The 17,944-nt window shown below is 41.6% G+C and overlaps 1 protein-coding gene across 1 annotated transcript in view; it reads left to right on the top strand.

Moving 5' to 3' along the window:
* Positions 1-11,520, top strand: part of LONRF2 (LON peptidase N-terminal domain and ring finger 2) — a 35,419-nt gene extending 23,899 nt beyond the window's left edge. The window contains exons 8-12 of the mRNA XM_030476874.1: positions 839-960; positions 1,790-1,948; positions 5,050-5,212; positions 7,128-7,277; positions 7,628-11,520. Of these exons, the coding sequence (XP_030332734.1) occupies positions 839-960; positions 1,790-1,948; positions 5,050-5,212; positions 7,128-7,277; positions 7,628-7,786 (753 nt within the window). The 3' untranslated portion in view covers positions 7,787-11,520. The remainder of the gene's footprint in view (positions 1-838; positions 961-1,789; positions 1,949-5,049; positions 5,213-7,127; positions 7,278-7,627) is intronic.
* The last annotated feature ends 6,424 nt before the right edge of the window (positions 11,521-17,944 follow it).

The raw sequence follows: 17,944 nt of genomic DNA, 5'->3' as shown, positions 1-17,944 counted from the left end.
AAACAAAGGTAAATTTAGACTAGATATAAGGAAGAAACTTTTTACAATCGAGGTGATGAAACACTGGAACACCTTGGCCAGAGAGGTGGTAGATGCGCCATCCCTGGAGACATTCAAGATCAGGTTGGATGGGTTTTGAGCAACCTGATCTAGTTGAAGATGCTCCTGCTTATTGCAGGGGTTGTTGGATTGGATGACCTTTAAAGGTCCTTTCCAACCCAAACTGTTCTATGTTTCTGTGAAACCAGAACAACACAATAGAGTACCCACAGCATAAAGCTGTGCACAGACCTCATTTGCTTCAGAGTATATTTCGTCATTCCTTGGAAGACAAGTGGGGTTTGCTGTGGCTTAAAGGAATAGAGACTTCCAGTATTATGCCAGTCGTATGCCTGGGGAGTCCCAGCTGTAGCCTTGTTCATACCACATCTCCAGTTTGTATCTACCTGAGGTGAACAAGGAATGGTTGCTCCTTGGTCAGCATTTCTGTTCCAGCAGGAGTGATGTGTCTTGTACTTGGAGTACTTCTTAACAGTAACCTGGCAGTTCTAGGTGAAAAGAATGTATAGATCTTCTGCAAAAGTGAGGAGGGACTGCCTTTTCTTGCTGTTAGTACAACTTCTGCCAAAAAAAGGGCATTGGGTTATAGTCACATGGGCACTGGAGTGCAGTTATGATGAAAACTTTGAAGTTTATCCTGAAGTGGAAGGCTTCAAAGGAGGAGGAATCCACACAATCCTGACTAATGTGCTGTTTGGCCTTAGTAAAGGGGTGGGGTTGAGAGGAAGAGATGTTACCTGTCTTCCTATCAGACTTAAGAGTTGATTATTCTTTGCAGTTTCTGGCAAGCAGAACTTACAAGAAGACCATCCTTACAGAAGAGCTGATCGTCCGTTACTTGCCAGAGGAATTATCTGAAAGGAAGAAAGTTTATGAGGAAGAAATGAAGGAATTGTCAAAGTAGGCAGTCTTTTTATTACTGGCAGCTGTTAGAAAATTTATTTTTGAATCTAAATTAGTGCTTCATTTGCTTATGAAAATGCACAGAATGAAATTTGTAAATGAACCTGCCAGATGTTTCATATTTTCAATATGTTTGTTGCAGATAAACATGTAACAATATGCTTGGATGGTAGAGAGGCACAACAGTATTCTTAAAAAAGATAATTGCTTTTTCCTCTGAAACAGCATAAATGCTTATAAAGTTATAATGAAGGTTTTCTGGGGGTAGAATTCAAATTATAAATGGGTTGTACTTCAGGTCAGGAGAAGTTCAAGGATCCAGTTTCGTGACTGATTTGTGGTTATTACACTACAACTCAACTAGAAACAAAAAACATGCAAGTAAGCCTGAAAAAAATTAACTGGATTAGTAGGCTTCTTGAAAATCAAAGGGCTTTAACTGAGCTTGGGAATTCTCTACTATCTTGTTTTGAACGTGGCTAGTTCTTAGGTACTACATTACTGCAAAAGGTTATCACCAAAATCTTACAATGTGTATTTAAGCTAGATGTATTGGTATGTACATATTTGGGAAATCGTCTATAATTTCCTGACTTTTCCTATATGAAAGTAGATTAGAGGGATTGTTTCCTTAATACCTTAAACAGAAAGAGCCCTGAAATGTTTGTCTTGTAAAAATGACAAACCTCAACCAGATACACGTTTATGAAAAATGAATCTAAGGAAACCACTGGAATCTCTGTTATATTAAGAGTTTATGCTGAATATAGCAGTACCCAGAAAATAGCTGAACTTTTTTTTTCTTTTTTTAACAATTATCTTACAGTTTGAATAAAGATGTTCCCATTTTCGTGTGTACCATGGCCTTCCCTACCATCCCTTGCCCACTCCATGTCTTTGAACCTCGTTATCGCCTAATGATAAGAAGATGCATGGAAACTGGTACCAAGCAATTTGGCATGTGCTTAGCTGATGAATTAAAAGGGTAAGGAGATGAGTGAAGGATATCCTATTGTTGCAGAGGCTGTTGTGATGCTCATGGAGTACTACAGCACAGTATACTTGTCTCCCCAAACCACTATGGTTCCTTCCAGTCCTAATATTAAGTTTGCTGTCTTTTTAGTTTTGTATCTTAAACATTCCTTTTGACACAAAGATGTAATTTTTATTGCTTCTCTGTTGGATAGCGAGAACACAACTCATCCTGCTACTAAAGGCTCCAAAAATAGCACTTAATTGTCTATGTGGTTGGAAAGCTTTTTATCTTGTTTATTCTAGTGAAAGCTGACTGTCTGGATAAAGTGGCTTCTCTGTCTACTCAGTTTTAAAAAACAAAAATAATATATTTGTAAACACCTCCCCTCCCAAAAAAAAACCAAAACCAAAACAAACCACAAAACCAAACAAACCCAAAACCAAGCAAACAAAAAAAAAAACCCCAACCAGCCAAACCTGCCACAGTTTTTCTAAATGAGACAAAGTATACCCTTGGCTGAGAAGTCTGTTTTGCTGCTGAATGTTGAATTTTGATGTTTGTCTTCAGTGCTGTGTTGCAGTGTCTAAGCAGTGAGTGGGTTACGTTGTCTTTCTATATGATCTTACCTTTAATTCATTTTTTTCAATTCTGACACTGGTGTGTTTCCAGCTCCCCATGCAGAGACTGACTAGATGACCATTAAAGGTCCTTTGCAACCCAAACTACCCTGTGATTCTATGAAAACCTTCAGGTTTCTAAGTACCAGAATCACAGGATCATAGGATGGTTTGGGTTGGAAGGGACCTTAAAAATTAGGGGGTTTGTGTCAAGGGAATAAGGAGATGTTTGTGGGGAAAAAAGAGGTGGTCTTAAGAGAGTTGCAGTAGATAGTTGGTGACATCAGAAGATATGTTGGCATGATGCAGACTGTAGAATGGATGATGAGCATGGGAATTTTTAAGAACATGTTAAGACAGGCATCCTCGGGAGCTGCATTTTCGTAGTTGATCATCACTGGAGCTGAGAGAAGGGCAGTCATACTGGGGTTGACAGGTGGCAGTAAGAATACAGGAGATGCTACATCTTCCAGTCAGCTCTGGCTGTGCTTCAGGCCAGTTGGTGTGCTGTCAGTGCTGCACTCAGTGGAGTTCAGGCTCCAACAGCAGTGATGCTCCACAGTCTCTTCCAGGACTGTTACCAGTTTTCTGGAAGCAATTGATTGTAAGAGTGACAACAAAATGACCCTAGGACATCAGTAATAAATCCATTTACATCTGCGAAAGCTTGTGGAAGAGCCAGACTTACTTGGAGTCAGGTCCAAAACAGAGGGCCAAGGGGTTACAATCCCAAAACCACAAGAATTTGGTTTAGTAGGTAGCGTCACAAAGGGTATTTTAAAATGCAGCCACTACAGTTAGATTTTTGTATTTTGTCTGTTTTGAGTTACCAAAATAATTAAACTTTTTAAGCATGATAACTTAAATTAAACACTGAAGCATCGGAAGCCTTCATCTGGAGACACCTGGCAGGTGGCTGTCGTTTCTTACACAATTAAAGAAGTTATTTTGTTTATTCAAAATTGCGAAATCAACTGGGAATGCAAAAAGTGGGGAAACTTGTTTTGCCTCATCTACCAAGACATGGGTGCATACTTCTCTTGAAAGACACAGTGTCAAGACATGGTCAGTTTGTTACCTTCCTCTGTTTTATTTCTCCAGTTTAACTTAAAACTGGGAGAAGAAAATTAGCTTTTAATATGTCAGTACATTTTATACCCATCTTCAGGTGCTTTTTTGTCTCTCTTTGATTAAAGTCACTTTCTATCCCAAAGTAACTTCTCAAAGAAAGACAAAAAAAGAAAAAAAAATTGTCACTTCTAGATTAATTTCTAAATTTGGTATGAATGTCACTAAAATCGTTAATATAAAACAATTGTTGTGTAGCTGTTTAAATAGCATTTAGTCTAATATTTCTATAATAAACAAGCTTTTTGTAATCCCACTGGTAGAGCACCAGGGCTTAGCTGTGTACAGCTGTACTCTTCCTCAGTTTGTTCAGCACAATGGCCAAGAGAGAACGGTTGTTCACAGTGGTGAGCTTTTTTTTGCCCCCCCTCCCAAACCCATGATTTCTGGTAGAGTAGGAACAGGAGTCATTTCCCCGCAAGTATTGCTTTTTCTTCGTCGCTTCTACCTAAGAAATGGCCAAGCTCTGGTAAAACAAGCATTTCCCTGATGAAACATCATATCCTGTGGGGATTTGGTATCTTGAGATGAGACTAGATACAGTGCATTGTCCTGCTTAGCAGTAAGCTGAGGTGCAGAGCTGCAAATGCTGGCAAATCAATGTATTGTGGTGAAGTCATTGTGCAGTCAGCCTCTCTAGTGAACTCAGTACAGCACAAATGTAGAGTAGGTAAGTCTGATAATTTAAAGCAAGAACTTGTTGCATGCTTGTTTCCAGGGTGTGATTAAAACCTGTGCCTACTTTAAATCTAATAGGTTAAAATGTGCTTTTCTAAAGAGGGTATTTTTGATTTGTTTTAGTGGGGTGGATTTTTTTGTTTTGTGGTTTTGAGTTTGGTTTTTGGTTTTGGCTGCATTTTTTTTTTTTTTTTTTTTTTTAAATCTGTCTTATTTAAGTTAAAGGAAACAACGGCAAGAGAAATCTTGCTGCATAGAGGCCTTTTTCCTTCTAAAGCCTTTAGTCTTCTTGCTTATACCTTGGAGTAGGTGTACTGCCCTCCCAGCCCTGCATTTGTTCCTGGACCTCCGTATGGTGTCTTTACCTATCTTGTTTTCTTTGCAAACCAGGTGAATTTGCTACCACCACCTGGCAACTCCCGACATAAAACATGCTCCATTTATTTTTCTGTCCCTTCCCAATCCTCTCACCCCGCAAATAGACTCCAAAAATGCTGCTGCCCTGGACCTCTGAGGGAAGGCAGAAAGGGTGGGGGTTGTGTGGCTTATGTGAATAAGCAGAAATGTATTGTCACCAAAGTAGGATCCTCATTCAGATAAGAAGTAGTGACTTAGGCCCAGTATTTTTCCTGATGTCTATAAACACTTGTTGATGACTTCCACTTTTATGCCCTTCTGTCATTTCAGATTTGCAGATCATGGCTGTATATTAGAGATCAGGGACGTAAAGTTTTTTCCTGATGGACGCTCAGTTGTTGATACAGTTGGTGTCCGTCGTTTTAGGGTCTTAAGCCATGGCCAGCGAGATGGATATAACACAGCAAACATCGAGTATCTTGAAGATAAAAAGGTGATCTATGGTGCAAAGTTATTCATACCCATGTATTGCTGGATTCACTTAAATAGCCTTTTCTTGTTGCGTTTCAAGCTAGCTGTGCATTATTTTTAAACCAATATTATAAATACTAAAGCTCTATTTTGAAAACCATGGAACAAACTTTGTCTCTTCCTTCCCTTTCTTCCTTTCTACCCTTACTTTTGCTTGAAGTGTTACACTCCCTTCACTGATCTCCGAGTAGCTGCTGAGACTCAGGTGCTTAGGTCTGTCATGATGTGTGGATGAGGTCAGAGTAACATTAAAACTGGTACAGACTTGAAACCCTTCTAAGAGCACATGCCCCTGTTCTCTTCTTGCACTGAACCGACAGTTGGCAGACTTCATATGACCTCCAAGCTCTCATTTACAGAACAGGTCCTCAAACAAAAGTGGGAGTCCGCTCTTAAAATGAGATCTCAGTGACATGTAGTTAACCATGTCTGTACAAGCATCCATCAGAGCTGGCTGAGAGCAAAGGAATGCAGAGAGGGGAGTAGTTTTTAAAAACAAGTCCTCTTCACCTGCATCAAGTGAGGTGCTTGTGATGGGTGTTGTCCAAAGGGTGAATTTTTGGCCATGCTTAATGATGACTTCCTGGATCATCTTGAGAGCATGTCTGTAAAACCCAGATCTATCTTAACATTGAGTTTAGTAGTAATCTCATGCCAATTGATGAAGTCCAGTCTGGTCATATAGCTCTTCAGCATGGTCTCATAGTTGAAGTGCAAGTCTGTAAAGTCTTAGCAGGGCTTTTCTAACCTGTGCAGGCTGATGCAGTTATTTGCCAGGGCACAAAAGGCAGATTGCATGGATGTGCCTTCCCCTGCGAAAGGTTGGAGTAGGTAGTCTGCCCGGAGTGATGGATCTGCTGTGAAGGGTAGTGAAACACAGCTAGCCAGGCATTGCTTGTGGATGGTGCCAGAGACCCACCTCTTCATAATTAGAGTGAGATCAACCTTGTCTCACTTGAGAGGCTGATGTCCATGTTCAGCACCCTACATTCATGTTATGTCTGATGGTGAGAAGTCTCAGCCCAGAGCTGCCTGTTTTATCTTCTCTTAGATACCTACCTTAAGATGAGATTAATTGCCCTCTACAGCTGTTTCTTCTCAGCTGTGAAGGGTATCCAGAGCAGCTGTCTCAGATGCACATCTGAGTAGCACAGATTAATCACACCATTGGTGTGTACAGATTATAGGGGGAAAAACCAAACCAACCAAAAAAAAAAAAAAAATCACCAATTTGTAGTGGGTTTTTTTGCTTATGCTTTTTTGTTTTCCCTAATAGCTAACAGGCCTGTGCAGCTAAAACTCTCTTTGCCTCAGTGAGGATATTTAATTTTTTTTTTTTTTTTAATGGCCATTCCTGGTATTGGGAAAGCATCCATTTTCCCTGCTTCCTGCCTGCTTGGGTGTCTGCCCTCCTCGTCCTCTTCTTCCTTGGCTGTCCTTCCATGGCTTTAACACTTGTATAAAATACTGCTGGTCTCTGAGGGCTGTAGACCCCCTGTCTCTGTGCTCGGTGGCAGTAGTGTTTCTTTTGTTTTGCCAGACAATATACCAGTGTTTAGAGGTCCTTCTGTGACAGGGACTCGAGGTTTGGTGTTTGAGATGATTAATATGATATCCCAGGATTAGAGAGCAGATTTCTGCTCTGCCAGCATTTAGAAATGGATATTAATAAGGCAGTAACTGCTTCAAGAAATGTCATTTCAGAACACCCAAGGGAGGGTAAAATGACTCCAGCATCACAGGTTTGAAATCTGAGACTTGAGCATAGATAAGGACATTTGAACAGCTGTAGTTACTGCATTATTTTGCTTCTGGGGAAGCATGGACTCCATGGTATCAAACCTGTTTTGTTCCATCTCCCTTCTTTTAACAATAAGGTTGAAGGACCAGAATATGAAGAACTTGTCCGCCTTCATGATTCAGTTTATGATCAAGCCGTTGCCTGGTTTACTTCTCTCAAAGACAATATGAAAGTGCAAATTCTCAATCATTTTGGGTCCATGCCAGGAAAAGAACCAGAGCCACAGGTAATAAAGCCTTCCTACTTATGCAGCCTTATTCTATGCAGAATTTTTAGACACGACTATTTTCTGACAGGTTTTTGCTGGTTTTTTTTACATTCTAAACTCTTATTTACTCAATTTTGGCCTATTAGCATGAAGCATGAAAACAATATATCAGTGTAAGTTGGTGTCTGAAGAGATCAGTCTTAATAGTGTATTTAGACAAGGGGAGCACCTGAAGTTAAGTGTTTAGTTGTTGCTTGAACTGTTTTGTGGTGACTTTCTTAGCAGATAGAGGGTGGGAAGGAAGGTGGTGTTCTTCATGAAGCAGTGATAGTGAATACATGATTTCATGTCTTTCCATCCTTTTGCAGAGCAACCCCAGTGGTCCTGCCTGGTACTGGTGGCTCTTGGCAGTGTTGCCTCTGGAAAACAGAGCTCAGCTGGCTATACTGGCTATGACCTCCCTTAAAGATCGTCTTATTGCCATCAGACGCGTATTGATATTTGTGACTCGCAAAAGACCCAGATAACATGGACTTCAGTTGTGAGTGGGCACCCAAAACATCTCACAACAGGTTGTTCTGGGGGAGGGCAAAGGGGGAGGGGTTTTTTTTGTTTGTTTTTTTTAAAGATTCCTTCAAAAAGGAACAGCCCTTTCTGACTGTGTCCTGCATCCATCAATTGCATTGGTTTGTTATCCTGGGTATTCACCAAACCTTGCACTCTCTTCTGTTGTCCTGGTGAAATCTGAGCCTCTACAAAGCTGTGCTACACTTAGAGCGTAGCTGATGGATGCGGATAATTGCTTCAAAGTACTACGAATAGATTTGATGTTTCTAGCCTGCAAGAGAGTTAAGTACTAGAGTAGCACCATTGGCCTGCATGTGTTTGGATTTCCACTTGGTAGGAAAAGGAAACTGGACAGTGGATTGAAGAGGTGTTTCCTATACTTTCTTGAAAATAGTGAATGGAAGAGGAATTACACTGCCTGGCAGAAGTATGCATGAAGACCGTAGCCAACAGTATGCTCTGTTAGTGAATCGATAGGCAGTCTGTCATACACTGCATCTCTCTCTTCAGCAAATAGCAGTCTGCAAGGAAAAAAATATCAAGCCGTTCGTGGTCAAGGCATCTGAGGATGTTTGTCTGAAAGAATAATAGCTACTGAATAAGTACACTATTTAGTAGCCTTAGGTAATCCCTCATGTTGTGATTTATGTGTTGTAGCGGATTGAGTATGTACAAAATGTTTGGAAAGGTGTACTTTGGTTTATTTAAAAAGAAAAATCAAAGTAATCCTAGCTGGTCTTACCGCTAAATTCAAATCAAACCGGCTCCCTAAAGTATGATGAACGCTGCTGTGAAATAATGATTTCACCCCAGATACGAAGGAGGCATGCTGCAACTTATTCTGAACGCCTGCTCTGTGAGCGGAATCAGTGAGGATGAAATACTGGGAGGTTTCCATCTCACTCCTCCTGCAGTGTCATGCCAACTTCCCTTACACTGGGGTGATCTCTACTGAACGTGTTTCAAACCAAAAGTATTGTAGTTTAGTACCAGTTGCTGTATGTGATGGAAATCAGTCCACAATAACACCATGAAAGGAGGCACAAATCAAACCTATAAAGGCAAGTCTCAATGCAAGCTTAAGTCAGGTGTTAACCTTCGTTTGTCTCTGATTATTTTTTAATGTATTGTTTTGTTAATATCTAACTTTGATAGCTATTAAATTGATTGCTTGTCAGTCAAATGATCAACATTTGCTCACTGCCAATGAAATAACTCACAGTGTTACCAATTCAATTGGCATAGTTTCCTATAAGTAGAACTGATACTACCAACAGGGAAAAAAAGTTGACTTGAATCTCCATGTGCTGCAAGCATAGCAAGACCAATGTAAAGGCTTGTTCATGTGCAGAAGTCTGGGAAGAAGAAATGGCTGTTTACCTAAATGGTCAAAGTGCCTGATTTCTTTTTTAGTTATTTTGTCCTTATTTGTCAATGAAGATGTATTTAATTTTATTTTTTTTTTCCACTTTGCACATGAGTTCTGGAAGAAGACTGCATTAAAATGCAGTGATTGAGATATATTACCTGCTCTCTTTGGGTATTGTAGTTGTAACCTGTGTGGTCTGGGAAACAAATATACAGATTTTTTTTCCTTTCAGCAAATGGCTACCACAAATGGTTTCTGTAACATACCCTGAATGTACTGTAACTGCCTCTACCTGAACACGCCTTTTCTATTTAAATAGTTTGTAAGTGTATTCTCTGAATTGTGAAGTGTGTTAACTTACAACCAATGATGTCATAACCTCTACAGTAGCCTTCTGCAAGTTTTGCTACCATCACCAAAATACACAAAACCTAAGTTGAATGCATTTCCTTCAGGATTTGAAGGTGAGGAAGAGGAAGTCACTGAAGTATTAAGGAATTGTTCTATATATGGGGGAGGAAGTCAGTAGATCTTCAACCCACTGTCAGCTGAGCTACTGAAGGGTGGTTTCGCAAACTAATTCTCAGACCAGAAGATGGACTGTATTTCATCTTGCAGTCCTTTCTGTTCAGCTTCCTGTTCTTCCCATGCCTTTCCATGCTGTGTATTTCTTCTGGTGTCGCTCATCTTGCTCCTTTGTGTGTCTGGCCTAGTTTTGAGTATTTACTAGTTTAGCTGCAAGGGGATGCTGATGGTATTTGTGTATTGCTGGTCCCTGATCTTACATGTGCTTAATTTTACATATAGGAGTGCATTTAAGAAAAAAAAAAAAATAAATCAAGGTGCTAGTTAGTGTCTTCTTGGCTTTGCCTGAGTAACTAATGTGAATATTCTTCTTTGCAAAAGTGATTTTTCAAGATATCTACTTTTGAGGTACTTCTGAGAGGAAACCCTATGGAACAAGAGAGGTTGTTTACTGCTGTTCTGTAATGAGTAAAGACACATTCTACATGGAAAGTGACATTGCTGTGTTCATGAAGGCCTGCATCATTAATGGAATGATAGTTATTGAAGAGAAAGCTGAACAGTAGAGGGATTTTTTTTAGTCAAGGTTTAAAGCGGTTTGTGATATATATTTCAGTGGCTGATGTTTTGGATAAATGATAACATAGGAATTGTCTGTGTATGGATGCAAATAATCATTAGCAGCCCAAAGCTGACATTTCTTCCAAAACATGGAATGCTGATCAAATAGCAAAGCTTTAATTAATAAAAAGGAAAAAAAAAAAAAATCACCACTGCCCTGTGGTACTTGCTTTCTAAGGGAAAGTACCAATTTCATTGTTACCAAATTATCTCTGCCATATAATCTCTGCAGCATCCAGTAGTACCTCATGGGAGAAGCTAGCTGTCTCAGTCCTCTCTAGAGGAAATGTCCACGTTACGGCCGATCTTGCTTATATGTAACTTACCGCCAAGGTACATGTGGAAGCACTGGAGCTGAGCTCCTGAAAGAGATAGACAGGATTTGTTGCCTTTCTAGCTCATTACACTTTTCTTGCTTGCTGTCCAAGCAAGGATGCTGGGATATATGATGAGTCTTTTCACTGTGGTGAATGTGGCCCTTCTTTATACATCATAAAGAGGCCAAAAAGAAAAAAAAATCCCTCTACCTCTACACCTGTTGTTCACCTGTAGAGCTTCAAGCTACAAAATGATATATATATTTTAACCTTTTTTTGTCTTTCAGAAGCATACTAATTGTTTGCCACTGAGGCCTTTTATCTACTGTATTTTAATATGTTCATTTGATAGTCATCGAGATCTTTGTACTTCTAACCTGTAGATCTTGTCATGTTTCTTACTGCTCCTTTTTCCTTGTTCTCCAGTCCACTTTTAAATTGATAAATAGAAAGCTGTACACTCTCTATTCCTGTTACATTTTACACTAGTGGAACTGGTATTTTGGTAGCGCCTTAATTTTGCAGTTGTGAAATGATTGTATCAACTCTTATCTGGGGCTTCTGACCAGATTTAAACGAGTAATGTAGATAAACTTGAAACCATTTTTTACTGTTTTAAAGCTAGTTATGAAATGGAGCATGTACATATGTATAAATATAAATTATTAATCTGCACCTTTTTGTATCTAGTAAATACAGGAGAAGTTCATGTTCTAACCACATTTGGCACTTCTTGTTGCATAAGCAAAGCCAAAACTTTTTTTAAAAACTGCAATGTTCATTTCATGTATATTTGCAATATTCATGGAAAATGTATTTAATTTATGTGATATTTGGAATAAAACAGTTTGAATTTATAAGAGCGTGAGTTTGTGGGAAAGCTGTATCACTCTGTGAGGGTTAAGGGCTAGACCTGTGGTAAATATGGTCTGAACAGGAAACAAGCTGCTGGTGTGCTGCTGTCGGAAGGAGGATGATAGTGTGATTTCCCTGACAGGAGCTGCAGGATGAGAATTGGTCTCATGAAGTTTTAAGAAGCAAATGGCATCCCAGAAGTAGTGGTTAGATGTTGGCGTTCATAAGTTGTATGGCAGAGGTTTTAGCCCCAGTACAGGAGAAGTGGGGGAAGCTTTAAAGGATGGAGTATGGTGGGGCTTGCTGGCGACCTGGGGCAGCCTGTGGCATTGAGTATGAATGTAAGGGGAGGATTCTGGAGGTCCCCAAAATGTGAGGAAGGTAAAGAGCCCTCAGCAGAGGTGGGATGGGGAAGATAGCCAGGAGTGGGATGCAACAAAGATGGGAGAGGGTCGTGCAGTGGGTTCTTCCTTTTGTACCTTCTTGGATTGAGGATTTTTTTAGCCCTAAGCATGACCTGACTAGCTGCAGGGGATAAACTCAGAGAAAATACGGTTATGGTTTAAGAACACAGAATGCTTGACTAAGCCCAGTGAAATAAAGTACCTTCAGGGTGCTGTGAGATGGAGGCAGTGTTCCACATGGAGACCCTGGGCATGGCTGGCACCAGTTGGAGGGTGGTGGGACACTGGTCTGGCTCCAGTAGGAGCAAAGTGCAGTTCTGGGAGGGCGAAGCCAAGCCAGATTGTGGAGATCATCTCCCACCCCTCAGCTGTGTCTCACTGCCAGCCGAGCAAAACCACTCTGAACGCGTTTTTTGTAAATATTAGCTTTTTCTTTTTTTTTTTTTTTTCTTTTGGTCTTGGATTGACTTTGGCCTTTGTGCCTGTATTCACTGAATGCCTGAGCAAACAAACAGCAGTTACAGGACTGCTCTTTTAGAAGAAGCTGCAAGTGTGTGTTGCAGTACACATGTAAACGCCGCTTGAGCTGCTTTGATATGTTAGCATTCTTAAAACCACTCCTTTCACTAAAGGAGGTGGGGAAATATGACTGATCAGGCTTTCCCTTTTGTTATCCAGATCCTTGGGCACCTCAAGACTTTGAGAGCAATGGAAGCAAAATAACTGCGTGAACTCAGTAAATAGGAATTTTTTTCTCCATATCCTTCACTAGGAGATGTTGAGCCCTGGAAAGGCAGCATGTCAGATTGTGCCCATTTCTCTGAGCCATAGAGTGATGCCATTCCTAGAGCATGGAAATCTTTGCATTGCTCTCTGCTTCATTAAACTGGGAATTCAAAATGACACTACTTGATTCTGTCCAGCAGCATTTAATTTGGAAGGCTGAGCACTTGCTGGAACCTGTTTGGCTATTGAGCCATAGAATAAGAAAAAATCTGGACCAAAAAATCCGAGACTCTCTATGGGGTGGAAAAAAAATGTGAATGCATGCCAGTCCTTTCCTTAGTTCTTCTTCTAATGAATGTGTATACTACACTTGCAGCTAAAAGACATGTTTTCAATCGCATTTACGTTACATAGTAGGAACAAGTTTCTAAATTGAGATGAATATCACTTGCTGACAACTTTTATAGCTCTGTTCTGCCATATGTGGGTTTCAGCCTTGTCTGCTAAATTTGGGACTTTGTGCATGCATGAAAGAAATGTCTTCAGTTCTAAATGTTGCTTACGTTTTATTCTCATAAACATCTACTGTTCTTTTTGTGCAACAGCCACATTGAAGGCCCTACTCCTGGGAGGACCTGGATTTTGAACACAGAAGCTGGTCCTGGGGCCAATTAACCTCACCATGGACCAAGTTCAAGAAACAGCTCTGGTCCCCTTTCCCCTACCCAGTATATTCCAGAAGCAAAGCTGGAAGTTCTCAAGTTATATTCCTGGTGTCCCTGCAGACCTGAGGATGGTATCCTGAGGATGCTATACTGCTGGTGCCCAAGAACATAATTCTCTTTAACCTTAAAAAAAGCCAGAGGAAAGCACCTTCATGTAGCACCTTCAGCCTGTTGACCCATTCATGTTTACTGTGGCATTAAATACTCCCATCCTCATTTCAGCTAATGAAGCCCATGGGAGATGCACTGCTCATCATGGCTGGGGTTTTTCCTGTGATTCCCAGGCCCTTCTCATCACGAGACCTTGTTCTTCCCTTGCTGATCTGCTGGTTTTATTTTCAAGGGAGAAAAGAGATAACAGGTAAGAAATAAAAATCCCCACCCAGGAATATTTAGCTGGCTAGTGGCTCCACTTTTTCTGGCTGAAGCTGCAGCCAGAGAGGAAGTTCAGGCAGCAGGACCCCTTGTGTCCTGTCAGAGCAGATCTGACAGGGAAAGACACTTTCAAAGCAGGAGGGAGGAATATGTAACATGGTGTTCTTTATCATAAAAGGGAAGATACCTACTGTGAGCCTAGGCTGAGTACTGCCCTGGAGCAAATACCTCATGTTTTCTACTCGTGGCTGAGGCATCTCACAGTGCTGGCTGGCTGCCTTTGTTGGCTAACAGAAGGTGGACTTGCTGTGGCTCAGTAGTCATGGTACGAGAAAATGCCCAAGTGCTCCATGCCAGCTTTCTTTTCTTTTATCTGAAATTATTTGGCTTGGACAGAAGGAGGCAAGATCATCCATTGCCTCAATGGAAGTCCACCTAGCAAGGGCCTTTGCCCATCACCGATGTGATTTCCCCATTCCCTCTCTGGGAATGTTTTGCAGTGTTTGGGTAAGATCTCTCCCCCTGAGGCTGCATGGAGATCTGAACGTGCCACCAATGTGTCTTTTAGTAGTTCCAGTTAAACCGCTAGTGATGTGTGTTACAGAGAACAGGTCTTATATCTGTCAAGGTGAAGTTGGTTTCTACAACACAAATACATGCCATCAGAGCCTAAGCTACATCAGGGGCTTAGCTGAAGGGTGACTGTTCCTGACACCTTCAGGCAGCTGCCTGGAGCTCTGCCTGTACTTACACTGTGCTGGAACATCTGGAAATGATACTGTTCTCTACAGGCACATCAACGGGTGCTTCTTCAGGTGAGGCACTCTAAGATAACTTCTATTTAATTAAATCTGTGGGGTCTTATGTGGACCTAAGACCCCAAGGATGTAAACTCAAAGCTTAATTGCCAATGGAGACTGAGGTTCAAATAGAAGTATTCATAGAAAACAAAAGTTACTTATCCAGACCTAGAAATCACTGAGTATGTGTGCCATGTGCATTTCCATTCCAGCCTCCTTCCTCTCCTCTTGGTTCTTTGTTTCCTTGGTCTCCGCGGGAAGTTGAGTGCAGGAGGGCACATGGGGGAGCATCTGAACCTTAATCACCATGCTCTGCAGTGGGACCAAAGTAATTCCAGAGGAATGGTTAATACTCGAGCATCCAGCCAAGTTTGCTTAAGGTGCACCATCCCCAAAGCTTAAATGTACATGTGGAAAAAGTGTTTGGAAGACACGATTACTTTAGAGTAAGTTTTTATTCTGTTTTACTCACCGTTGTTACGACTCTTGAATGATTAAATAAAAGGGTTGATCTTTGCATGCATTGTACAACCACAATTGTCTAAAGTTATGGAATGATGCTTTAAGATGTGGTAAACACCAATCTTCATTACATTTATCTTCATTTTGTTCACCATCCATTCTTACTGTTATGTCAGAATTAAAGTCTATTTCTAGTTTTGTAAAAGGGAAAAAAATAATTCAGTTCTAGAGAAGCAGATTCTTTCTTGAGTTGTCTTCACTCTTTTTGATGTGTGTGCACAAGTCCATGGGACCTGATGAAATCCATCCGTGGGTCCTGAAGGAGCTGGCGAATGAAGTTGCTGAGCCACTGTCCATCATATTTGAAAAATCATGGCAGTCAGGTGAAGTTCCCGATGACTGGAAAAAGGGTAATATAACCCCCACTTTCAAGAAGGGAAAAATGGAAGACCCCGGAACCACATACCAGTCAGTCTCACCTCTGGCAAAATCTTGGAGCAGATTCTCCTAGAAAGCATGCTAAGGCACACTGTCATCATTTAAGCCCAGCTGGTAACTCAGAACCACGCAGCCGCTCGCTCACTCCCCCCCTCCTCACTAGGAGTACTGTGTACAGTTCTGGTGTCCTCAACATATGAAGGACATGGAGCTGTTGGAGCGAGTCCAGAGGAGGCCATGAGGACAGTAAGGGGGCTGGAGCACCTCCTGTATGAAGACAGGCTGAGAAAGTTGGGGCTGTTCAGCCTGGAGAAGAGAAGGCTCAAGGGAGACCTCATAGCAGCCTTCCAGTATCTGAAGGGGGTCTACAAGGATGCTGGGGAGGGACTCTTCCTTAGAGACTGTAGTAATAGGACAAGGGGTAATGGGTTCAAACTTAAACAGGGGAAGTTCAGGTTAGATACAAGGAAGAAGTTCTTTACTGTGAGGGTGGTGAGGCACTGGAACAGGTTGCCCAAGGAAGTTGTGGATGCTCCATCCCTGGCAGTGTTCAAGGCCAGGCTGGACAGAGTCTTGGGTGACATGGTCTAGTGTGAGGTGTCCCTGCCCATGGCAGGGGGGTTGAAATTAAGGTCCTTTTCAGCCCTAATGATTCTATGATTCTATGACTCAGCTCTCTGCCCCCACAGCAGGTGTAACTGAAGCTCGTGATTAAGCACATTCAGTCCCAGTGGCAGAGTAAACCCTCCATATGAACTGGATGATGTTCCAAGTGGGCTAACGTCTTTTCTCAACACTGACTAGTACCAGGCACTTGAAAAGTACAAGAAAAGCTTGAATGGGGAAAATTAAAATAATCTGGCAAGATATTTTCCCCAGATCCCTCAATTTGAGGCTTCTATATGTGCTGGAAAGCTTTTTCTTTTCCAAACTTGTGGTATATAGAATGTGAGGGAAACTGACCTTTAGCAAGTAATGCAGTATTGTCATGGCATTCATAAAAACAATGCATTCCTTCTTTAATCCTGCAATATTGTGACCTCAGTGCCATGTTGTGTCAACAAATTCCTCAGATTAATTGTGCACAGACAGCTTTTATTTCTCCTCATTTTTGTTTTTGTTGTGTTTCGTCTAGTTTCAGAATTTCCACTATTTCTGGTATGTTTTCTCTTGCTAAAGAAGCCCAAATAGATCACACTTTCCTAAATTTGGGAATTATAAAAAAATGTGCTCCTACTCTTTGTACACTTGAGTGTTTTGCTTGCTGCATAGATTACTTATGGGATTGTATTCAGAAGCTGTATGTCCGAATTGCAGGCTCCTCTTTTTGCAGAGGTGCCTCCTTACCAGATGGTGCTTTCAAGCAAGTAATGTTCTTGTTTACTTTTGCAGCAATTGAGTCTGCATAAATGTCAGCTTTGGCTAGATCTTTTCAATTACTGCCAGTACGTGCTAATTCTACAGTGCAGAGTCTTCTTGATTTTGTCTTTATGGGCAATAACAGGTAATTCCTCTTGGAAGATGTGTGCCAAGACATCGGTAAGAGTTGATGTTCTTCCAGTGGTAAGACAGCTGGGGTGTACATCTTTTTTTAGCAGAGAGATCAAGTCCCTTTTCAAGAGCCAGCTGCTGATTGCAGTTTGCTTTTCACTCAGCACTCTGTTCCTTCTGCGCTTAGTGCTGGGAGATCTCTTGGCACGGAGGAGTTAAATATTTCTGAGTTCTCACTTGAGTCATCTGTCTCCGCATCGGGAGTAGGTTTGCTTGCAAGCACGTATGGGATTGGAGCCGGTCCTGGAACAGGATCGCGCCGCTCACGTCTGACATGTACCCAGCTCGGGCAGAAACCACAGAACAGCCACTGCAAATAAAAGCACACTGGGAGGGAAAGGGACCCACAGGACTCCAGGAGGATTTGCTGAGGACACTATTGCTTTGCCACCATTCATTTGAAGTGGAAGAGGGAATGCAGGGAAAGTGAGGTCGTTTTTGACTCTGCCTCTGTTCATAAACCGTGCGCAAGATTGTTCTCTGGCACAGAGCTGCTGTGTGTGTCCACAGTGCTAAACCCTTTTTCCCACCCAAAACATGCAGCTTCACACAGATTACCTACTGGCAATGGTTCCTGCATTGTGCTAACTCCTGAACTGTGGCTGCAAATTTGGGGGGGGTAGGGAAGGAGGGGGTAACATTATCTGTCAGGAGCCTAAATATTTCCTCAGCTCTGTTTTGTTTGTGTAGATGTAGCCTTGAAGGGGTATTTTAGGTAATAAGTTTCGCAATGAGGGACCCTGTGTGTGTGGGGGGGGGGGTGGGCACAGCTGGGGAGTGGGGCTGTGAGGGAAGTGGTTTGGCTCTGGCTGGCTTTGGATGTGATGATGGTGACTGGCATAGGAAATGCTAGCAGGCATCTCCTAGACCAAGCATGTACATGAGGCTTTACGGTGTTCAGGCCTGGACAACCTGAATGGAGTGGAAGGTCTTGCTCTGCTAAGTGTGCA

Source organism: Strigops habroptila, chromosome 2 (assembly GCF_004027225.2).
Source record: "Strigops habroptila isolate Jane chromosome 2, bStrHab1.2.pri, whole genome shotgun sequence".
Taxonomy (NCBI): domain Eukaryota; kingdom Metazoa; phylum Chordata; class Aves; order Psittaciformes; family Psittacidae; genus Strigops; species Strigops habroptila.
The sequence above is the reverse complement of the archived record's forward strand: the minus strand, read 5'-3'. Positions and strand labels throughout refer to the sequence as shown.